A 24057-nucleotide genomic window follows, 5' to 3' on the forward strand; every position below is an offset into this window, starting at 1 on the left:
TTGGGGGTACCCCTGGCAGCACGGGCACTTACTCAGCCCTGGTCACCCCTGTGTTCCCATGTACAGCTATTTACAGCCCTCCACACCCACCGGGGTGCCCAAAGAGTGAGGTTGATGGGCTGGGTGCCCCAAACCCCTCTGGGTGCCGCTGTCACCAAGCTCCAGCAGCTGCTCAAGGTTTTACACCAGCGTGGGCCCTTCTCCTTCCCTTCTGCATCCAACGACCCTGGGGCCAAGCTCCCACTATTGCCTGGACACCTTGGTCCCACCTTCAGGTCCCATCTCACCCCTGTCAAGCCCCCAGGGAGGGGACAGAGCCCTGTACCCTTGCCCCTCCTCCTCAGCTTGCTGGTGGTCTACAGCTTCCCCACAGAAAGCACTTGCTCCTCCATAACCCTGTGGGGAAACTGAGGCACAAAACTATGATGGTCATGCCCAGCTTGCAGTGGGCAGCCCTTGTCTGGCACTGCCTCCTCCCTGCCCTCCCCAGGGCATCGTCCCCTCCCACACAGGGACATCCATCCCCCAGCACGGTGTCCCAGCTGCGTGGGAGAGGGGCTGTGGTGACCCATGGTCCCTGCGCAGCAGGATCTGGGGGTCCTTGGCAGGGGGAAAGACAGCGATGGTGGCTGCAGCCACCTCAGGGGCCCCTGCTCCTCCCTGGAGCTGGGAGGTGGGGGCAGCACCACCCCAGTGCCTATGTACAGCCTACAAATAAATACCACCTCCCGTGGGAGGGGAGAGCGTGTGTGTCTGCGTGTGTGTGCGTGCGTGGATGTGTATATATATATATATATATATTTATTTATAGATATTTTTAATATTAAAAGGGGGGAAAAATAGACCACTGTGCTAGCAAAGTCCCTGATGATGGTTTCATGTATGCCCATAGGTCTCTGGCTGGTGATTCCGGCGGTTCCGAGGCTTCTTCTGCTCCTGCTGCTCCTTGGCTTTGAGGCCGGCCAGCGGCTGCGGGGGGCTGGCGGCCGTGTGCCTCCAGTAGCCCTGGCAGTACTGGTCCAGCAGTCCCATTTCGGGCTGGCTGAGGAGCTGCAGCAGGTCCTGGTAGCGGGGAGTGGGGGCGCCGGGCAGGCCGGGGGCCGGGCTCTCTGCCTGGACCAGCACGGTGTGCACGGCGCGGCTGCTGAGGACGCGGAGCTGCACCCTGGTCACCGTGTGCTTGAAGTTGTTCTCGGTGGCGGTGCAGGAGTAGAGGCCGCTGTCGCTGAGCTGCAGGGCACGCAGCAGCAGGCCCTGCTCCGTGCGCAGCACCCGGCCCTCCACGCGCACCTGGGGGCACAGCACAGGGGGCATGGCTCAGCGCTGGCACCCCCGCGCAGATGGGGGCACAGCACAGGGGGCATGGCTCAGCGCTGGCACCCCCGCGCAGATGGGGGCACAGCACAGGGGGCATGGCTCAGCGCTGGCATCCCCGCACAGATGGGGGCACAGCTCAGCGCTGGCACCCGGCACCCCACGCCCCAGCACCGCCCCGCCCTGCCCTACCTCCTTCCGCCGGTCGCTGTTGTCCTTCTGCAGCAGCCACTTGATGCTGGCCTGGGGCGAGCGGGGCTGGCACTCCAGGAAGGCTGTGCTGCCCTCCACCCCGTACTGCACGGCCTCCACCATGTTCTTGTTGGCTGCAGGGGGGCCACAGGCAGCCAGGTCACCCCCACCCCACTGCACTTCTGCCTTGCCCCCTCTGTCTCCAAGGGTGGGTGTCCGTCCATCCATCTCCTCCATCCCCTCCATCCATCCATCCATCCATCCATCCATCCATCCCAATCACCTATCCATGAACCAACCCATTCATCTGTGCTTGCTCTCATTCCCAATGTTTCCACTCATCAGTGCTCATCTTCCCCCCTACAACTACCCACTCATCCACCACCCACCCATTCATCCATGTATCTTCCCCTACATCCACCCACAAAACCATCTCCCCGCCAAGGAATCCCTGTGTCCCCAGGCAGCCCTGTGCCCTCAGCCTCCCCTCCCAGATGCCCCAGGCCTTGCCCCAGCCCCGCTCACCGTTGGAGTTGTAGCCGCGGCACTGCCGGATGGGGTTGCCGTGCCGCACGTCCTGCCGCCGGCTGCGCCTGCGGGAAGCGGGAGCTGAGAGGGGCAGCCTGTGCCTGGGGTGCTCCCCTGCCCTCCCTGCCCTCCCTGGCCACGCTGTACCTCTTGGAGGAGGCGGAGTAGCGGGTGCAGGCGCTGCCGTCCCAGGCGCAGTAGGGGTCCCGCGCCAGGCAGCAGTCGGCACAGGCCTCCCCGTACACGTCACAGCGGTGCAGCGCCAGGTGCGTCACGCCTACGGCCGAGGACACATACAGCTGTTGCTGTGGGGAACAAGGAGGACAGGCTGAGATACTGCCTCATCCCCACTGCATCAGGGCCCTGCAAACACCCTGCTCAGGTGCTGTGGTGATGCTGGGCAATGCCACCGCAGGGACAGGGACGGGATCTACCCACCCAGCCTCTGCTAGGACTCACCCTCTTGGAGGAGATGGTCATCGTCTTGATGGGGGCTGGCACCTGGATGAGAGCAGGAATGAAGGAGATGGAGGGATAACTGCTTGGACTGATGCTAACAGACCTGGGGTGGGCACTCCAGACCCCCCACAGGCAGCTGGAGCAGGCAGAGCAGGCAGGGGGAGATGTGAGTGGGCAGCAAGCAGGAGGACCAAAGCACGGAGTCCCTCCAGAGATGGCCAAGAGATAGCTAGTGTCCCAAGGGACTGGCTGATGTCCCAAGGGGCTCTCTACTGTCCCAGGGAATGACTGGTAACTCAAGGGGCTGGCTGCTGTCCCAAGGGATTGGTTGGCCGGGTCACAAACACTCAGCAGAGGGTGAAGGACATGCTAGCCCTTACCTTGAACACTTCAATCTCCTCCAGCATGAGCTCCTCTGTCTCCATGTCATCCCGGGGGAGCACAATGACCTTCTGCACGGTGCCCCGATCTGCAAGACACCACAGTGTCCAGGTGTTCAGTGCTACCCTGGGCACCCATGCCCTCCCTGTCTGTGAAGGGCATCCCTGCTGGGCCTGTGGAAAGGAAGGATCCCCCAGGCCCATCCCCATCTCTCCCCTGCTGTGGCAGCTAGCTATGTCTGGGGTGGCGTGTGCCAGCTCAGGTAACCAGCTGTGTCTAGAGAGTGCCACCAGAATGCCAGAGAGTGCCCAGAGCAGCATGCAGACATGCACCAGGGCAAGAGAAGGACCAGGATGGATCATGGGTGCTCTGGGATGCAGGGGAAGCACTGGCCTGGATGGTAGTGCCCCTAGGATGGGCATTGAGATCTGGGAAGGACAGGGCTGGATGTCAGCGCCTCTGGAATGGGCAGCTGGGCAGGAAAGGCGCAAGGCTGGATGATGACAGGCTTAGCATGGGCAACAGGAATGGGTGGGTGCTAAGGTCAGAAAAGGATAAGGCTGGATGATGAGGCCCCTGGAACAGGCACCAGGACAGGGGGAGGATCAGGCTGCACGGCAGGATCCCAAGGATGGGAAGATCATGCTGGATCACTGGCTTCAGGGATAGGAGCTGGGCTAAGGGAAGGACCAGGCAGGACAGCAGGGTCTGTGGGATGGCATCGGGCCAGGGAAAGAACAGTCTGTAGCCTGGAGGAGGGGCAGGGCTCTCAGGGGGGCATTCTCAGCCCCGCACCCCGCCCTAGCGGTGGAGGGCACCGTGCTCTGGCCAGCCCTGGCGGTGCCCGTGCCCTCCGGGCCGCGGTGGAGCATGCTGCGTTCCCGCGGTGCGCGGCGTGGGTACCTGTGCCCAGGAAAAGCACCTCATAGCGCCCGTCTGCCGCGTCCACCTGGTCCACGGCCACGGTGGTGAAGCGGTAGTTGACGTTGGTGCGCAGCACCAGCGGCCGGCGGTGCGTGGGGTACACGGCGTGGAACATCAGCGGGTGCGCGCGCATGAAGTTGATCACCTCGTCGGGGTAGTCCTTGGTCGACTTCATGGACGGGGTGAAGGTCCCCCCAGGGCACTGTGGCACAGACATCACCAGGGCTTGGTGAGCTGGTGCCCGAGCACAGGTCTGAGGGTGCCGGCTGCCTGGCAGGCACTGACTCCCTACCCGTGGTGCCCAGGGGTACTTACAGTGCCTGGGCGGGGGTAGGGCATCTTTCCTGTGTAGGGCATCCACTGGTAGTTGGGTCCCTCCTTGTGGGCAAAGGGCCCGTTGAAGACCATGCGGATGTCAGCCATCGAGTAGACACACACAGCAGAGCCTTTGAAGACCGACCTGGGGGCAAGGACCTGCTGCCACCCTTTGTCATGGCATTGCCAGGACAGACGCCCAGCTGAGACCCCCTCCTCTCCTGCCCTGTGCCAGGAGGGTCAGCACTCACCCCGAAGCAGAGAACACAGCGTAGATAACAGGGTTCTTGGTGTCCTGAGTCTGCTGGATGAAGACGTCCTCTTGGGACAGAAAGACGGAGGCGTCACCATAGGGAAGGTAGGCAGGGACACCAGGGTACAGGCAGAGCAGTTACCCATGGAAGAGCAAGAGGCAAGGGGCAGCAGGGGTGTCCTCAGCTCTGCCCAGGGTGCCCCCAAGCCTGAAGGCTCCCATCCCTTTCCTGGCACACTCACGGAGCTCGTCGAAGTGCGTTTCAATTCCATCGGGTCCCGGCACAGAGCAGACCAGCCGGGCCTTCAGGAAGGTGCTCCACTTGTTCACAAGGCAGCAGTGGCCCCCGTCGTCATTCTGCAACAGTGAGACCCCTGTGCTGAGCCCTGCCTGTCCCCCTGCCCACCTCCAGGCCTGCTTCCTGCCTCTCCTCCGCTACACCTACCAGGCAGATGCGCCCGATGCGGGAATAGACCCCAGGACTCAGCGGGGCATCAGCCGACTTCTCTCGGAAGAAGAAGTAGAGCTTGTCATCATTCCTCTCGCTGCTGTCAGGGATGAGCTGGGCACGGACAAAGGCTGGGTCTGGAATGGCACAGCACAGCATGGCACCATCAGCCCAGTGGCACTGTTGCTCCATGTCATAGCAGGATGCTGAGCCCCCCTCTGCTGAAGCATCACATCTCTCACGCTGTCACAGAGTGAGAGCTACATCTCTGAGTGTCTCTTGTGATCTCTAACACACCAGGAGAGGCTTGAAGCATCTCTGGGGCCCCTGGGAGCATTCCTGAGGTCCACAGGTTGAAGAGATACATCAGCTCTACGAGCAAGGTGGTGGGAACCAGTCTTCCCCAGGAAGGAACCACACAGCATGGAAGCTTCTCAGGAAGCTTCTCCCTGCCATCCATCAGCCCGTGTCCAGCCTGTGCTGACAGCTCCCCCTCTTCAGGTTACCACCCTGCTGGCTCCCCAGCCCGGCAGGATCATCCCATCTGCTCTGCTGTGTTTACTCAGCTGCTGTCCCGCAGGCAGGGGTGCTCCGAGGGGGGCAGATGAACGTTCGGGGTCACCGACTGCAGGCGACACGGGTGACATCTCAGCGCTGCACAAACCCATGCACTGACACTGACAGGGCCAGCCCCACCTCTCACCAGTCTGCTCCCTCCACCCAGCACAGCTCCAGGCATGTCTGTCACTGCCCCACACAGCTATCCCTGCTTCTGTGTGCCCCCCCATCCATCCATCCATGATCAATGCATCCATCATCCATCCATCTGTCCATCAATTCATCTATCCATCATCAATCCACCCATCCATGATTAATTCATCCATCCATCCATCAATTCATCTATCCATCATCAATCCACCTATCCATGTACAATTCATCCATCATCTATCTATCCATCATCAATTCATCTATCTATCATCAATCTACCCATCCATCCATCCATCCATCCATCCATGATCAATTCATCCATCATCCATCCATACATCCATCCTGGCTGCTGTCTCCGTTCTGGAGAAGGAGGCAGTCCCACATGTCAGGTCCCACCTCTAGGCCTGGAGCCATGATGTCCCCAGGGCACCTGGCCCGTGTCCCCTGCACTCACCGTTGAGCCAGCGGGAGTTGTACTGGTCTGTCCTCATGGCTGTCTGCTTGCCCATGGTGCGGAAGATGGCCGCGTCCGTGCCCATGAAGTCGATGTACACACCAGCATAAAGCTCCTCATCTGCAGAGGGCAGAGGTCAGCCAGGAATGCCCACCTCATCCCATCCACCCACCTTCTTCAACTGCCAGCCCCACACCTGGCCAGTAGCCACCAGGCAACCAAGAGCCACTGCCTGTGACCATCCCAGAGAGTTCTGGAGGTTGGCACTGGTCTGTAACCACAATCCCCTCCTCTGCTGGCCTAGGTGCTTGGCCAGCTGAGGCAGGCAGGGGTGGCAGAGCAGGAACCCTGCTCCTGGTGGGAGTAGCTGTTCCATCCTACATATTCCTTCTGCCCAGAGCAGGAAGCACTGGCTCCAGGGAGCCACAGAACTCACTTATTAATGCAGAGACAGTGTCTACTTTGGGGTCGTAGGAACACTTCCCCTTGCCCGACTCCAGCTTGTCTGGCTCCAGGTAGAAGATATAATCCTGGAGAAGGAAGCAAACAGAGCAGCTGGTTAGACTTTCACCCCTCCACTCATGTGACAGCTCCCAAAGCCCCCCAGGAGAGGCAGCCTCCTCCAGGATGGGGCACAGCAGTAAGGACAGACGTGGAAGGGGTCTGCAAGTCTCCTGAGAAGCTGAAGCTCCTGTGAGCGACTCCTCCAAAGATGCTGGCTTCTTCTCCATGCCTTCCACCACTTGGAGACTTGGCTGAGCCATCAGGCTGAAGTGGGGCATCCATCCTCCAGGTCGGGGAAAACATCCCCCTCTGACAGCCTCTTCACTCCAGCTGGCTGTGCTGCACACTGTCGCTTGCCCAGCAAGGTCACACAGCCCCAGCAGCTTCAGCAGGCAGGGCCTGCCCTGCAGCACAGCTCAGCACAGCCTGGCTGCTGCACCCACTGCACTTCTCTTGCCAGGGGCCATTTTCCAGTGCTTTTCTTCACATGGTGAGATGCTGTGCCTGCTCCATGGGATGCCTCCCTACCGTCGCTTCTGCCTTCCCGTGGCCATCCCTGGCACCATCACACATTCCCAGCCAGGAGTGAGACCCACGCTGCCTCTGGAGGCACTTCCAAAATCCTCTGCCAGGCTGGCCCAGCCAGGTCCCTCCTCACCCTGGCAGAAGGACCACCTTCAGCTGAGACAAAGCAGCAGCCGGAGCACCCATGGGGAGCCTGGGCATGGAGGGACCTTAAGCAACCAAATTGGGCAGATGCCCATTGGCCCTGTGCCCTGGCTTTGGCACATGGGTGACAGACACAGTGACAGCCACCCTCCACTGAGAGGCCAGCAGGGTCCTGGTGGAGCCTAGGCTCTGGGAAGAACAAGAGAGGGTGAGGGGCTGGGATCTCACCGTGGGCATCTCACCGTGGGCAGCTCACACCAGCTGCTCCTGGCCCAGGAGCATCCAGGCCCAGAGATGGACGCAGCCATGTTTCACCATCCCCATCACTGCACTGTGCAGTCTGTGCCACCGTCACCATCACAAACACCTCTGCCCAACGCTGGCCCTGCTCCTGAAGTGGGCAATCACCTCATATGGACCTCTCTCTCCCCAGCACAGCCCTGGCACTGGCTGCACCATCTCACACTCCTGGTCAGGCAACACAGGAGCCATTGTGGTGCTGGCACTGCTGATCAGCTAACACACCTGGAAATGCACCAGAGCTGCCAGGAAGCACGTGCTGGCAGCCCCAGGGAGCTCCCGCTGGGACACAGGGGTGACCATGACAGGCCCAGCAGGGGTGACCTGAGGGGGCTAAAATGGACACGGCCTTTTCCCAGCTGGCATGGGGAATTGGCAGCAGGAGCTGCCCACAGTCTGGGAGATGCTCACTGCCAAGCATCACCCTTTTCCCCCACCCACCCGAGGAGCTGGGGGAGCCCCAGGCTGCACCAGGGTGCCCATGTCCCCCATGCTCCCCAGCCCATGCACTGCCCGTGTTAGTCCGGAGGGGAGAGGCTGGGGGTGACACTGTCAGGGTGGGCTGCACACTGGGGTGCCCCCAGGAGCTGGGGATGCTGTCACCTCCCTGAGTGCACTTGACTGCCAGGATGACAAGCCCCTCTTGGGGCAAGGTGAAGCAGCTGCTCAGTAAAGTCTCTGTAGGTCCTACCCCAACACGTTCTGCACATTACTGGGGCATCCTCCCCGAATCATTCCAAGCCCCGTGGCTCTGCTGACACACAGTCCCACTTCCAGGGGACACAGCAAGCCTGGAGTAGGCAAAGGCAGCGGTGGGTGGAGAGCCACCATCCCTGACAGTGTCCCCCCTAGGATGGGGGGATCCTACACGGGCAGGGAGGAAGGAGTTAGTGGGAGGAGGAGAGCCGCCGCCAGGCCGGGGCCGGAGATGCTGCGCTGGGAGGGAAGGGGGCAGTGCCCGGCCATGCCCAGGGTCCAAGCATGCCAGTGGGAGGAGGAGCCCGCGGCTCTGGCGTGGCGCCCCTGTGCCAGGCGGGCTCCCAGACCCGTTCCCACCTTGCTCTGTGCTGGTCTCGGGCTGAGGGGGCTGTCGGTGGAGCTGCTTCCCCGGCCTCCCGGCTGGCTCGGCGGGAACCCCTGGGGAAAAGGAGCAGGGCAGAGAGTTAGCACCAGCAGGGGAAGGACCCCCAGGGCAGGGGGGAGCAGGGGACCCCAGGAGATGGGTGATGGATGCCCACTGAGCAGCAGCACTGCTGTCTCCCTGGGCTCCTTCATGTTCCAGGCCTGCTGGCCTCCAGCAGGAGCTTCTCCAGGATGGATCCTGCTCTCTCCCACAGAACTGGGGTGCCCTTAGCATGGGGTAGGAGAGAGTGGAGAGATGGTTGCCCACAGCCAGCCAGGCTGGGCTCACACCTGGGGTCTCAAAAATGGCATCTGCCACTTTGTTCCTCCTGTGTTGATGAGCAACGCCTCAGCATCAAAATGAGCACCATGGGGTCACTGAACACTTCCACACTGCCACTGACCCTGCCGGCCAACTAGTGCTGTCCTCCACTGCACTGACACCCCAGGTCCTCCTCATATGCTGCCACTCCCCAGTTCAGACCCAATCCAATCCCAATTTGGGATGTCGAGCAGCATCCCCCTCTCTCAGTGCCCATGCCAGGTTTGGGGGCTCTGAGGCAGACACCCTTCTTTCACATCCAGCGCCGTGATCCTCCATCAGTGGTGACTCCCACTCCAGCCTCAGGAGAAGACACAGCCTGGGTCCTGTCACTCCAGCGCAGAGAGGACAGACACCTCACAGGGCTTGGGACCCCTGGGATTCTTGTGCTGCCACTTGCAGAGACTGGCTCCCTCCCAAGGCTGTCCTGAAAATGCTCCTCTGTCTGCCACACCTCCTGCCTGTTGGCATGCAGCTCTGATGCCACCCTCTCACTGCACGCTGTGCTCCTTGGTGCTGGGTGACACCCATCCAGGGATGTTCCTGACATGGCCACACGAGCTGGCACAATCCCTGCACGGCTCTCCCTGTGCAGCACCAGTGCTGGCATCCTTGGAATCTACGGTGAGGGGCTCAGGAGCCTGGCAGCCTTCCAAGTGGGAAGCTGGCTTGACACGTCCCTTGTCCCAGTGGAGATCCAGCAGTGGCTGCAGCCAGCAGGGTGGGTGGGCACGTTGTGTGCGAGCTGCCACAGAGTACAGCCAAGTTCCAGCGTGAAGAGAAGTCCTTGGTCTGTGGAGATGGCTTGGCCCCTCTCAGCAGCACAACACTGTTAGCCATGGTCACGCCCAGACTGCCCTTGCCCACAACCTTCACCTCCCCAGCAGCCAGCAGAGGTGAGCCAAGCATCCACCCCACTGCAGCCTCCTGGTGGCTGTGCCAGCACCCCTGTGGCACACAGCAGCCCAGCACCCCTGTGGCACACAGCAGCCCAGCACCCCTGTGGCACACAGCAGCTCAGCATCCCTGTGGCACACAGCAGCCCAGCACCCCCGTGCCAGCCAGCAGCTCAGCATCCCTGTGGCACACAGCAGCCCAGCACCCCTGTGGCACACAGCAGCTCAGCATCCCTGTGGCACACAGCAGCCCAGCACCCCTGTGGCACACAGCAGCTCAGCATCCCCGTGCCAGACACAGCTCAGCACCCCCGTGCCAGCCACTAGCTCAGCACCCCTGTGGCACACAGCAGCCCAGCACCCCCTTGGCAGACACAGCTCAGCAGCCCATCCCTCCCGCCCCTCACCTGGGCTTTGCGCCCGCGGTTGACGAAGGCACAGATGGGGTTGTAGGCGCCGGTGCCGCACACGTAGAGGTGTGTCCGGTTCCAGGGCTGGATCAGGCGGATGAAGTTGCCGCACTCCCCCTGGGAAGCAGAGGAGAACACATCAACCCAAGCATGGGGGCTGTGGATTGCTGTGGGGCGGTGCTGGTGTGGGCACGGGATGGAACAGGTCATTGGATGGCATGTGGCATGGGACAGCATGGATCAGGGGATGGCATGGTTCACAAGTTGGCAAGCCAGAGAGCCCAGCCCTGGCTGGTAGGAGGAAGCAGCATGGGGAGCTTGGCCTCCTACTTGCCCAGAAAGCTCCTCAGGACCTGCCTGGCTGGAACAAAATGGGTGACAGGAAACTGCAACACCCTGGAGCACCACCCCATCTCAACACAGCTGTACACGCTAGGGGGGGCTTTTCCAGAGTAGGATACAGGGACACAAATCCCACTCCAGTGCCAGGCACCAGCCCCACCCCTACCAGAAGGGGGTTCATGGTGGTTACTCACATTGCTGTTCTTGCCTGACAGGATGCACTCCTCGATCCTCTGCTGGGACGCGGGCCAATGGATCTGTGGAAACACCAACCCAGGGAGACCAGGACTCCCACCTGGCCCCACCAGCACCAGTTATGCCCATCAAGCTCCTGCCCTGGCATCCAAAAGGTCCCCAGAATGCCCCTTTACCCCCTTCCACCTGCTTGCCCTGCCCTGCCCTTACGATGAGGGGCTCGCGGTTGATGTCGTGCAGGTCCAGCGACAGCACGTAGTCCTTGCTGCCCACGTACATGCGGTCGTGGTCCTCATCCTTCAGCAGGATGCGGTAGTCGCTGGAGTTGAGGAGGAAGTTGAAGAAGTGTGCTGTGCCCGTGGCCTTCAGCTCTACAGGGGAAAGGGAAGGTGTCAGTACCCCAGGGACCCCAGCGTCACCCCCGAGTCCAAGCTGGGCCCAGCTGGAGGACAGCCCGTGAGAGGAGGTGCCCGCTTTCCACCCCATGAGCGCCATGATACTGCCACCTCTGTGTGGGACAAGGGACAATGGGGACAGAGATGCTCATGGCCAACTGGGACAACCAAGAGTGGCCAGCAGAACCCGGGTTCAGGAGATCCAGCACCCCACACCAGGGAGTGGAGGTTGCCATTGAGATGGGGCAGGAGACCAGAGCTCTCTGCCACCTCAGCCCAGAGACCATAGCTCCCAAAGTTTCCAGTGTCATCCTCCTCCTGCACCATGACCCCATGTTCCAGCCAAGCCTCTGGATCCTAGGATGGAGAGCTGGGACCCCAGGGAACCAGCTCCAGGGGAGGTGATGAGCCTCCCCCCGCCCCGCACACCCCATCCCCCCCGGAAAGTTATTTTTAGTCTAAGTGTGGGAGCAAGGAGTGAAAGAGGATAATGAGGGTCATGAATATTCACAAGTGCAACGAGGCAGCCAGATGGAAGGCAGAAGTGCTGCAGATGATGTGGGCCAGTGCCAAGAACCACGTGGCAGGGCCAGGGCACGAGTAAGACAGAGCACCCTGCCCCAACAGGATACAATCTGTCCTAGAGGCCACCCCTTTGGAGATGCCACTCTTTGGAGGAGTCACTCCCCTTGGAGGTGTCACCCCCTTTGGATACCACCCCCAGATATCAGATGCCACCTCCATGGGATGACATCTGCCCTGGATGTCACCCCTTTGGATACCACTCCAAGCCATCAGATGCCATCCCCATGGGACGTCATCTTGCCCATATGCTTCCTTTTGGAGGCGCTGCTCTCTTAGGATGCCATCAACAGCCATTGGATGCCACCTCCACGTGATGCCATCAGTCTTTGAAGCCAACCACTTTGGAGACACCACACTTTTAAAAGGTGTCACCCTCTTTGGATGCCACAAGCAACAATCAGATGCCATCCTCAGCCATTGGATGTCACCCTCATGGGATGCCATCTGCCCCTGATGCCATACTCTTTGGCGTTGTCATCCTCTTTGGATGCCACCAACAGCCATCGGGTGCTACATCCATGATGCACTGATCCAATGAGCACCCTCACCGTGTGGAGAGTGTCCCAGGAGGCACCAGGAGCAGCTCTGGGGACCCTTCCAGGGGAGGAGCAGAGCAGGGTTCTGCAGGTCAGTGTCAGGAAGCATCACCCTGGCTTCCAGGCAGCACCGGGCAGGGCTCCAGCAGGCAGCTTCCATTGCCAGCACGAGGCCAAGTGCCTGCACACCCCCTGACATCCCGGCTGCACAAGGGACTGGAAAGTCCCACAGGTGCTCCCAGGGTCCCTCCCATGCAGGGCAGCCCCTCTGTCCCACGGCTGGCAGCGGTTAATTGTTCCCAGTGCCACCCCTGCGCAGATCTGGATGTGCTCAGCTGCGGCAGCGAGGCCAGAGCACACACACATGGAATGGGAACCATGGGGGCTGGCTGTGGGAACGGTGTCACAGCTGTGACAGGAACCCCTCCTGGCCTGGGGGCTCGGGGCCTGCCTGTCTGCCAGGGCTGCAGGGAGGGATGAGCATGGTGGGCATGAGCAAGGGCTGGAATTTGGGCTGCAGGCGGGGGAGCCACGGCAGAGGTGCTGCAGTGGAACAGTGCCAAGGATGGGGGGCCAGCTCACCCACCCACCCACCCACGGCAGGCTCCTCCTCCTGCCTGCCCCATCTGGGCTCCAGATGCTCCCTGCTGCTGGCTCACATGCCACCCATGGTGTCCCCAGCCTGTGCTGTGCTGGTCCCTGACTGTGCCACGGCACTCTGGGGCTGCTCCCTGCCTGTCCTGTGTCCTGAGGCTGCCACACTGGGCCGTACACTGTGTGTGTGCAGGTGTGTGCAGGTGTGTGCCCCACACTCTGTGTGTGTGTGTGTGTGCAGGTGTGTGCCCCACACTCTGTGTGTGTGTGTGTGTGTGTGTGCAGGTGTGTGCCCCACACTCTGTGTGTGTGTGTGTGTGTGTGCAGGTGTGTGCCCCACACTCTGTGTGTGTGTGTACAGGTGTGTGCCCCACACTCTGTGTGTGTGTGTGTGTGTGTGCAGGTGTGTGCCCCACACTCTGTGTGTGTGTGTGCAGGTGTGTGCCCCACACTCTGTGTGTGTGTGTGTGTGTGTGCAGGTGTGTGCCCCACACTCTGTGTGTGTGTGTGCAGGTGTGTGCCCCACACTCTGTGTGTGTGTACAGATGTGTGCCCCACACTCTGTGTGTGTGTGTACAGGTGTGTGCCCCACACTGTGTGTGTGTGTACAGGTGTGTGCCCCACACTGTGTGTGTGGGTACAGGTGTGTGCCCCACGCTCTGGGTGTGTTCTGGTGCCTCCCTCAGTGTGATGCTGGTGTCACAGAGCTCGGGATCAGGAAAGGCAGGCTGGCTCTGGCAGTGAGTGACACAGGCAGAGCAGAAGAGCTCCGTCCCCAGCTGCCAAAGAAGGAACTGCAGGCAGAGACAGGGATGGCAATTAAACTGGGCAGGAGCCCCCATGCCAGGACAGCCCCTCAGCTGTGATCCCTGCCAAGCCTGGGAACACCAGCACCAACAGCCCCGGGATCCTGGAGCGCCGGGACACTGGGTGGTGGAGGGTTCCATGTCAGTGACAGCCCCAAACACCCCACATCCATTCGGATGGGCGTCTCCAGGGCCTGCCAGGGGACAGGGCCGGCAGCACAAAGCGCCCTGGCCCCCGCCGGTGTCTCCATTCAGCCCCCACGGCCCAGCGATCAGAGGGGCGCTCCCGAGGCAGGGCGGGGCCGGACCCGCTGCCCCGTGACGCCCTCTCCACACACAATGGTGGGGCGGCCAGGACCCTGCCACCACCTCTGACCTCCCAAACCGCCACCGCCCTGCCTGATCCCCAGTGTCCCTGTGCCCCCAGAGCTGCCCCCGCGGCCATGGGGTGTCCCTGGGGATGCCGAGGGGCAGGGGCTGCAGAAGCCCGCTCCCACCGATGCGCCCCAACGAGCAAATTCCCTCCTGCTTCGCCATCGCCAACCCCAGCACCGGCACAGCTTCCCCGGCTGGCCGGGAGCCTAATCCTATTTTAATTGCCGAGCACCGGAGCCAGGAGCCGCTCGGCATCACAGCCAGGGTGGCCTCCGTGGGGACCGTCCCCTCGCAGCATTCCGCGGAGCCCCCACCGAGGCGCCCCCCGGGACTCTGCTGCCTCCATCGCTCCGTGTCCTCGGGCTCTGAGCTGCAATTACCCCGCGCCCTGGAGCGATGCCGGCGGCCAGGAGCCCCAGGCTGGCAGCGGGGCGCGATGCTCTGCCTTGCCCGCGGCACCGCCGCCCCGCTGCAGGCTCTGCAAAGCCAAATTCCCCCTGCAATGCCAGTTTCGGGCTGCATTCCCGGCTCCGGCAGCTGTCCACCATCGCTGGCCGTCACCGCTGGCCCCCATCGCGCAGGGGTGAGTGGTCCCCATTCATCGCCCACTGGCACGGAGAGCGGCGCTGATCTCCAAAGGGAAAGGGGAGATTTTGGGGGTTCTCGATAAACCGCGCACCCCGTGGGACTCCTCACCCCAGCCCGGTCCCCTAAACCCTCCCGGCTCCCCCGAACATCACCAGGGCACCCGCATGAAGAGTTAATGCCATTACGACCCGCGCGGGTCACCTCCCCAGGTGCACCATCACTGCATTCCCCAAAACCAATTACAGGCGCTCTCACCTAATTAGATTCTAATTATGGGCTTGTAGCGCATTCAACATAATTAGCATGTAAATTACACGGCGTGTTTATATTCAATAACCGCACTCCCGCCCCCCCCACCCCGGCTGGCGCAGCCAGCGCCTTTCGGGAGCCCTTTCTTTGCACGGGGAAGAATGAATTCACTTTAAATGCCGATGGAGAAGCCCAGCACTGATCCCAAGGGAGCCTGGCACAGCAGGGATAAATCCCATCTCCATCCTGCAGCGTTTCATCCCACAAATTTAAAAGCGTGCCCCAAATTTTGATTATGTTCCCTACTAATTTTTTTCCCTGCTCGGAATTTGAGATGCAGCTTTTTGGGTATGCGTCAGAGGGGCAGGATGGGGAGCGATGCCAGGAGAGGGATGGGGGCCTGGATGTGTCCCCTCTCGTGGTTAAAGCATTTGTTGTTATTGGGGCTGATCAAAGAGCTGGGTGGGTCGTCCGATGAAAGCAGAATTGCTTATTTGTTTGAGCGTCACTCCGCTACCCCTTGATGGGTTATTTATGATGTAATTAAGCTAATTACATGTAATAAGAGAGTTTCCGTGGCCCCCAGCCAAGCTCTTTTCCCATTTAACCGATTCACAGGTGGGAGGAAACCGAAGCTGCCTTGCAGGGGCTCGGGAGATGAAATAACTCCTGTTCCCGCTTGCTGCCTTCCAGCCCCGGCCATCTCCAGCCCCCTGGAGCACCGCCCCGTGCCGGCACCCGCGGCACAGGACAGACAGACAGACGGACAGGTGCTGCAGCCGCTGCCCGGCTCAGATCCCGGGGATGAAAGAGGTGCCGGCCGGGTGCTCCCGCAGCCATCGCAGCCCTCCCGCTTGGGCGCAAGCCAAAAAACAATTAAAAAAAAAAAAAAAAAGAAAACCCACATTTTTTCAGCGGAAACCGCTGATTCATCCCCGGGCCAGCCTGCCCCAAGCGCTGGTGTGTGCCTGTGCCCCAAGGAGCAGCGCTGCGAGGGGAACCATCCCCACCGAGCATCCCTGAGCAGCGGAGACCGGGCTCCTGGCCGGGTCGGGGGATGCTCCAGCAGCACGAAATTCCCTTCAGGAAAGAGCCCGGCTTCAGAAAAAAATACCTCAATCACCCCAAAAGCAAAGTGCTGAGCGGAGGTGCCCCAAGCCACTGCTCTTTGGGCTCTTTTGTTTAATGTTTGGACACGATTTCTTTCCACAGCCCCCGAGGGGAGGGCACGGTGCCGGGTGGGAACTGCGGCTGCTCCAGGCCCTCTGCTCTGTGCCCCAGCACCCCTGCCAGGACCCCGGGAAGGGCCGTGCTGTTCCATAAGGAGCATTGTTAATTTGAGGGATAACTGGCTTATTAGATACAGGCTTGGGGGGGCTGAAATAGCGCAGGGTTTTTGGGGGAGGGAGGGTTTAAGGAGCTTATGGAGCCTCGCAGCCGGAGCCAGGGAGCTCAGCCCCAGCAGCAGCCGGTCCCAGCGGGTGGAGGGGCTCTGCCGCAGCCCCCCACTGTCCCAGCCGGGGAAATCCTCTTAGGGGTCACAGGGTTCAGCCCCATGGCCCCGCCCCTTCGGGCACGCCAAAGGGGGCTGCGGCATCCCCCTGACCTTTACGGGGTCTGAGGAGCAGCACGGGGCACCCACGGCAGGGTGGGGACCAACAGGGCCAGTGTTCCCAGCACATTCCCAGCACTGGCTGTCCCTAAGCCCTTGGCCCGGCTCGCACCCCCTGTTTATCCCATCCTGCTGTCACCAAGCAGTGCCCACAGCTGCAGCAGCTTAGGAGGGCGCCCGGGTGGCCCCCAGGACATGGTGCCCTGCCCGGGCTCCTCTCCAGCCATCTGCCACCCCCCGGCCCGGATCAAGCGTGCCGGTATCTCCTGGCCACCAGCAGAGATGCCAGTGGGGTGGGAGGGGAAACTGAGGCACGAGGCAGGCAGGAGCGAGGCCAGGCAGGGGGCTGGCAGTGCAGCCCAGAGGAGACTCCACGCTCAATTCATTCTTTTTAAAGTAATTTTTTTCCCCTGCAGGAACTGCCCTGCCTCTCACCCCGGCCCTCCCCGCCGGGGCTGCCCCCGGCTGGAGTGCAGCCACAGCTTTTCCGAGAGGTGCCAGCAGGGCTGCTCCCCTCGCTGCAGGAGCAGCTCCCGTTTGGAAGCCCCACGGAGAGCCCTGACCTCGAGGGCTTCCCGCCCTGATGCGGGGCCGGAGCCCACCCTTCCTTCCCGCACGCTGTTCCTACGCTGGACACGGAGCAGGACACGGAGGGATGAATCACCATCATCACCATCACCTCCTGCACGCCCGTGGGGAACGGGCCAGCCTCTCTGGTGCCCGAGCCCCCGGCCCGGAGGAAGGCCCGGAGCAGAGGGGAGCGCAGGATGTGCACGGCAGTGTGGGGAGCGAGTGGATTGTTAGCACGGAGATGATTAAAAATATCCACCCTATTTCTGGCCAGCACTGGGCTGGGATCTGGGAAGAGCTGTTGGCAAAAGGGAGCTGTGCCGGAGCCGCTCCCAGCACTGTTCTTTCCATGCTGGTCACCTTCCTCCCGCCGACACACGGACAGGAAAGCCTTGAGAGGAGGACAGACGTAAAGAGACCACGGGGGGAGGACTGACCCTGCCCGGCCATCACCCTGCACAGGGCACTGCAGCCCAGCTCCCACCCCTTTCCTATCACTCCAGCACTTCACAGCTGTATTTTTTCCCTGCTCTCAGACGCCGGGGCTCCGTGGAGGATGACGCAGGCCCCGGGGAGCTGCGACAAACCCCTGGCGCGCGATAACAGCGAAGGCAAACAAACCCAGAGACGCTCCCGCGGCTGGCAGCGCTCCAGGCAGCACAGCCACCCGGCCACGGCGCCGGGGACACCCCTGGGGACACGGCCCCTCCTTCCCCAGCAGCCTGGCCACAAGGCCACCCGATCCCACCCTGCACTGGGATGCTTTAGCCAGAGGGATGCTGTGCTGGAGACCCAACCCCAACCAGAAGCTGTGGGTGCAGAAACGGCCCCCTTGTGCCCTGTGGCAGCACAGCCATCCCTGACAGCAGAGCCCAGCCCAGCTCATCACAGCAATGTCCCCAGCCCTGACCCATCACACCCCACCCCACCCCACTGTCTGCAGCTGCACTGGGAGGTTTGGGGCATTTGGGTAGCAATCCCTGCCTCTACAGGCAAGAGACGGGGCTGGACCATCCACCAAGTGCCACTGTCACCCCACATCTCACGGCTCTCGGGCTTCAGGGAGGCTGCACATGGATGGTCAACTCAGGAAGCTGCTCACCAGCAGTTTGGTGTGTGGCTCCCAGCTGGCCCTCGAGGAAAACCCTGGGAGAATCCTCCACCACTGCCACCCTTGTCAGAGTACAGGCAGGAAGGAGGCGAGGAGCACCCCTTCCCAACCCCAATGTGCTTGGATCCAGCACACCACTGGCATTTCTTCTCCATGTGCCAGTGCAAATCAGCCCTTCTCCCACCACAAATGCCCCCTCTAGGCAGTGAGAGCAGGGGGAGCCCTGCCACACCTCAGGCAGGAGGGAGAAGGACTGCAGATCCTGAGCACAGCCAGGAACCATTGCTCCAGCCAGCTGGGGCTGAAAAAAACCAACCCCAAACCAGCCCCTAACTTGTGGCACAGCAAGCTTAACCATGCCTATCCAGAATTAATCTCACTCCTGGAGCACACCACGGCAGTGGGCACCAGGTCCAGCTGGGACTGCTGGAGCCTCCCCTCTCCACAGCTGTGAGGAAGAGGTGTTTTAAGCCAAGGTGGAGAAGCATCTGTACAGCAGCTAAAGTGCCCCAGCAGCCCCCAAACCCTCCAAAAACGCTGTTTGGAGAGGAAAGTGGCGCCTGCCTCTGGGGAGGAACTTGCTCATTGCTTTCCAGCCTGGACTTGTCCCCAGACTCTTCATACCAGCCATTTTTTCTGTCAAGACCAGCCTGTAACACCCATGGCTATTGCTGCTTCACTGCATTTGCTGTCAGCCCCCCGGCCCCTCCTGCCTGGCTCTGCTGTGCTCACCACCAGCTCTGCCACCACATCCCCGGGCTCACACTTCAGTGGGTGACCAGAGGGCAAAGGCACAGCAGGACAGCAAAGGAAGGGCATAGGCAGCACAGCCCCAGCTCTCCCACAGACCCCAAGGCGAGGCAGACATGAGACTCCTCGTGTCTGTCACCTCCTGACACACATCCAAGCAGGCAAACCCGCAGCAGGAACAATTCCTGTTCCACTCCTCCAGGTTTGCAGCCCTGGGACCTGCCTCATCAGCCTCAGCCTGCCCTGCTCAGCAACCTCCAAACAGGAGCTCAACACAAACCCTTCAGCCAATGTGCACCCCAGAGCTGACCCAGGGGTCCCCCCACAGCTCCTGGAGTGGCTGGGTGGGCTAAGCAGCCCCGGAATGAAAGGGTTAAGCCCCTTCCCCCCACCCAGCACCCTCCCCTGCTGCCTCTCCCGGCTCCCTGCCAGCTCCCAGGCGTTAATACCAGCTGGGGGGGTCGGGGCGGCGTCAAGCTGCTGTCTGGAACCGGGGTGCTGCCGGGGGGGCTGCTGCACCTCAGCACCCAGCCCGGCCAGATGGAGGGAGCCACCCACCCACAACAGGGAGCACACTGGGGGCACTAGGCAGGCTACCAGCACCCCGAGACTGCACCAAGTGCTGGTGCAGATTGGGAGCGCAGCCACACCTGAATATGGATCCCCGAGGAGATTGTGACGGTGCAGATCACTGGTGCCCCCCAAACGAGGAGGAAGAGGATGAGGAGGAGCTTGTACTGGGGTGCCCGTGGTTTCCTCCACCTTGGGGTCCCACCCAGCCCCCCAGTCCAACAACCAGACTCTTACCTTTGAAGGAGAGCTGCACCCTGGGGGTAGCGAGGCCGTGGTCCTTGGGGTGGGCAGCCCGCCAGCCCAGAGTCAGCAGGGTGGCCCAGAGCAGGACTCCGACCACGGGCATGGTGGGCACGTGCTGGGGCGCCCACAGCGAGGGCAGCCTGGGGAGCCGAGCCTGCCAAGGGGGCACACGTGGGAGGGAGGTCAGTGCACTGCACCCACCACCCCTGAGGGGTACAAGCCCCTCATCCCGCTCTCCATCACCCACAGCATCCTCTGGGTGCTGAACCCCGCTCTGCAGACTGCACAAACCGGGGGGCCACAGCCTCACCTCCCTGGTGAGCAGCAGGGCGAGGCCAGCACGGCGAGAGCTGTTGCAGCACCCTCCTCCAGCCCAGCTGGCCAGGTGAGGAGCATCCCTCCATCCCTCCTCACTCCCCCCCTCAGCTGCAGCATCCCCAGCCCCCCACTGGGCTGGCTCTCCCTGCCCCAGCACCCAAAGGGGTCCCACTGCCAGCCCCTGGCTCCCCACCTCTCCTCCCAGCCCCCAGCAAAGCCACAGCAAGCAGAGCTGGGATCAAATCTTTCCAACATGAAGGAAATCTGGACTTCATTATTCCAAGAACGTACAAAAAAAAAAAAAAAAAAAGGATTTTTTTTCATAAATAAAAGAGGAAGAAAAAGAAGAGGGAAAAAAAAAAAAGCCCTGCCTGTGTGCCAGGCAGCTGGACTCCCTGGGGCTCCGGCACTGAGCGGAGCCCGCCAAGCTGCCTCCAGCAAGCCACACACGCACCCCGGCACGGGGCACGGGCACGGTGCCCCCCACGTGCCCCACGGCCCCTCCTGGACGCACCGTCCCCCGGTCAGGCCCCTCTCCCGAGGCAGCACCCTCCTGGGGGAGTCCAGGGCACCTCAGGCAGGATTTGGGCGGTGGGAAGCTCCGGTGTCCCCAGGGAGCTGCACGCCGGGGTGGGATGCACTGTGCCACAGCACTCAGGCATGTGGGGAGCATCCAGCCAGCCCGGGAGAAGGGGGACAGCTCTGTGGGAACAGGGGTCCCCACCGTGACACCCCAGTGAAGCCATGCCCTGCAGGGCTCTGCCAGCTGCCTCCACACAGCCCCACAGGGGACAGGCACACCCAAAGAGCTGGATGGATGGTGGGAACCCTTTGGGGCACCCCGGAGAGAGATGCTGAGCCGCAAGGGGAGCAATCCTGCACCCCACCCGGGTGGTCTGGCTGGCCTCTCCTGCAGTGCACAGCACCCACACTGCCAGCCCCAGCCCCGAGCAGGGCAAGGGCACCAGCACTGTCACCAGCAGCAGGGCAGGACCCCGAGTGCGGTGGCACTGCTGCTCCCTGGGGCTGTGTATTTTTTTTTCTCCTTCTTGCCTTTGGGGTCAGTAAATATTTCAATTTGCTCCTCTGTCCCTGAGCACACCCAGCTCTGCTCCATTGTACTGGTATTCGGTCCCTTTTCAGGCTGCCTTCTCCCACCCATTCCCAGGCTCTGCCCTTCCCATCAGCGCCAGGCCGGGACAGCCTGCACCCCCAATTCCTCCACCAGCCAAAACTCCAGTTGGTTGCAGTTAAATAACCCCCCTCCATCCAAACCTCCCCCCTCTCCCCGGCAGCTTTAGGAAATAATTCTGGCAAATCCTACTATTGCATTTGGATGGAGCGGCGTACGCGTCAGAGACAGGGAGCGAGATGGCAAACAAAGGAAAAGAGGGAGAGGAGGGGAGCGCAGCGAGCGCAGGGCGAGGAGAGGGGAAAGGGCCGGCGGCGAGTGGGGGGCACGCAGACCCGGCTGGGAAAGGCAAATTCCAAGGAAGCAAAAAAGGGAAACGGGCCGCTGGAGTGCACCTTGGCCAGGAAATGTCCATTTCCAGGGTCATCTGCACTCGGGGGAAACGGAGAACTCCAGGGGAGAGCAGCCGCATTCCTGCCCTCCAGCCCCCGGGCTGTCTGGGCTTGGAGGAGTTTTTTAGCAATTAAAGTTTGGCCATTGCTTGTGCTGCCGCAGGAAGATCAAAATCCCACTCGGCTTTATCCCCCCTTCCCCGGGCTGGTCAGCCCCGCGCCGCCGAGCCCCAGCAATTAGGGAAAGGTTTTCTCGTCTGGAACGGGGACTCATTTTGGGATCGAAGCCCCAAAGAGGGCTCAGGGGATGCCTCGGGAGAAGCCCGGGGGGACCCAGGGGTAGGGCTGCCTGCACGCCCGCTCCCCGCGGCCTCGGGAGAGAGCAGGAAACATTTCAGGAGGGAAAAGCAATAGAGGCAGGAGAGGCAGTGGGAGGGGAGCCTGGCCCACCTCCGGCCACGGCGCGCGGTGCCATCAGTGGGAAGGGGGGAAAAATAGGGGGAAAAAAAATAACATAACATAATACAATAACGCTAACTGCCCAGCGCGGCCCCGCGCACACGGGAAATAACTTTGCACAACTTTGCGCTCTGGCACGCCTGGCCTGTCCCCAGGGAGCGCCGGCTGTCCCCTGCGCCCCCCGCCCGGGCGCCCTCCGCGCAGCCCCAGCGCGCCCGGCTCCTGCCGGGGTTCGCCGTCCAACCGCGGCGGGCTCCGCCAGCCTGCTCCGGCTGCCGGCCGTTCTCCGGCGTGTGCGTCTGCCCCGGCACCCCTCCCCGGGTACCCGCTCGCCGCCGAGCCCTGCCGCAAGCCCCGTGCCCCGGCAGCTCCCCGCCAGACCCCGTCCCCTGCGCCAGTCCCCCCGCCCCGAGCGGCACCGGGGCGCGCCGGCCCAGCCGCGGCTCCCGGAGCAGGGGCACCGGCAGGGTGCCCCCACCTCGGTACGACCCCGCTGCGAGGCGGGGAGCGGGGGTCCCCAGCGCGCCCGGCGCCGCCGGCGGCTCGGGGACGGGGTCCCGGCACCGCACCGGCGGCAGCAGCCCGAGCCCCACCTGCCCGCTCCGCCGGCAACTCGCGGCGGGGGGGACCCACACGCGCGAGTTCCGAGCGGCGGAAAGTTTTCCCGGGGCGCCCCCCGCGCCGGGCATCGCTCCGCCGCCGCTCTTACCTCCGCGGGGTCCCGGGGCGGCGGGGCGCTGGGAGGGCGCGGGGCTCAGCGCCGCGCCGGGGTCCCGCGGCCCCCCGCCATCGCTCGGCCGCACTGCCGCCGCGGCCCCGGCCCGTGAGCGCCGGGCGGGGCGGGGCGGGCACCGGGCGGGGCCGGCCCCCACTGGGCCCCGCTCCGGGCCCGCCGCGGGGGGCGTCCCTCGCACGGCCCTCCCCCGGCCCCTCCCACCGCCCCGGGCCGCAGGTTCGAGCCCCGGCGCCGCCCCCGCCGCTCACCTCCCGCTCCGGCCCTTTGTTGCGGGGTGCCGGCGCTGCCCCGCCGCGCCCTGCCCGCCCGCCGGTGCCTCGCCGCACCTCCGCAGCCCAGCAGCCTCCCGCCGGTCCCGGGAAGGAGGCGGATAAATACGTGCCGTCCCTCCTTTGTCTGCCGCGGCGGGGGGCGGCCCGGGGCGGCGGGGTCTGCGGGGAGCCGAGCCCCGGCGAGTCGGCGGCTTTGTGAGAGCTCCGGCTCCGCTGAGAAACCAAAACCGACTCCCAGACACGGCATCTCCAAACGCCGGGAGTGGGGCGCCGTCCCCAGCCCCACCTTGCCTGTTCTGCCGCCCCCAGCCCGGGTACCCCCACGGGTGACCCCAGCTCTCAGCCCGGGGCAGGAGGGTGACCCCTGCCCGCTCTGGTTGCACAGCATCCCGCCGCCCTGGGGCTGCTGACACCTGGGGATCCCTGCTCGGTACCTGTGCCTGGCATCCAGGACCTGCTGGCTCCCGGGTATCCCTTCCTGGCACCGTTCCCTCCGGGGCTGGCACTGGTGATCCCTGCCCAGCACCGTCCCCCTGCACAGCCAAGGCAACGACGGGCAGGTGCTGTGCAGCTGAGCTCTGTAGCTCCGCTCTGGTCCTTCCTGCCTGAAGGGGACACCTTGGAGTCCCCCAAGTGCCAGGCATGTGTCTCAGTTCCCCTGTTCTGTTTCTGCCAAGCTGGCAGCCTCTGCCAGGGCCTCCTCACCCAAATGTGGGTACAGCCCCCTGCAAGCACCACAGGGCTTGGCCCCATGCCCCCCAATCCCAACAGGACCTTCCCCCTTGGCCTAAGAGGATCCATGCAGAGGTTTGCAGCCTCTCCTTCTGCTTACCTGCTCCCAGATGGGGTAATGAGGCGTTAAGGATGCTGAAAAACTACAACGACGCGTGCTGGAGCAGAAGGTGCCCTGATCTAAGACCCCTCATTTCCTCTGAGCCAAGGCTTCTTGGATAGGAGCAGGGCAGGGAGAGCCAAGGCATTCCAGCACAAAGACCAGGGAATGGAGAGCAGCAGCCACCCACAAG

At 62.6% G+C, this 24057-nt stretch overlaps 1 protein-coding gene across 2 annotated transcripts; it reads right to left on the minus strand.

Moving 5' to 3' along the window:
* Nucleotide 1: 1 nt before the first annotated feature.
* On the minus strand, nt 2-22756 carry SEMA3F (semaphorin 3F). Of its 2 annotated transcripts, XM_054281009.1 has the most exons (19): nt 22734-22756; nt 19715-19877; nt 10947-11107; nt 10736-10798; nt 10197-10316; nt 8506-8586; nt 6413-6506; nt 5977-6096; nt 4812-4951; nt 4609-4723; nt 4365-4434; nt 4114-4258; nt 3778-4000; nt 2874-2962; nt 2494-2535; nt 2182-2339; nt 2032-2099; nt 1507-1640; nt 2-1290 (listed from the first exon to the last, which is right to left on the minus strand). In XM_054281009.1, exons 2-19 carry the CDS (start codon nt 19824-19826, stop codon nt 877-879), a joined length of 2349 nt encoding a protein of 782 aa, XP_054136984.1. In that variant the 5' UTR covers nt 19827-19877; nt 22734-22756; the 3' UTR covers nt 2-876. The 2 variants fall into 2 exon arrangements, with proteins under 2 accessions (XP_054136984.1, XP_054136983.1); XM_054281008.1 differs by lacking the exon at nt 8506-8586.
* Between the last annotated feature and the right edge of the window lie 1301 nt (nt 22757-24057).

This window comes from Melozone crissalis, unplaced genomic scaffold (genome assembly GCF_028551555.1).
Source record: "Melozone crissalis strain CALT ecotype California unplaced genomic scaffold, PUWL_Pcris_2 ptg000029l_1, whole genome shotgun sequence".
NCBI lineage: Eukaryota > Metazoa > Chordata > Aves > Passeriformes > Passerellidae > Melozone > Melozone crissalis.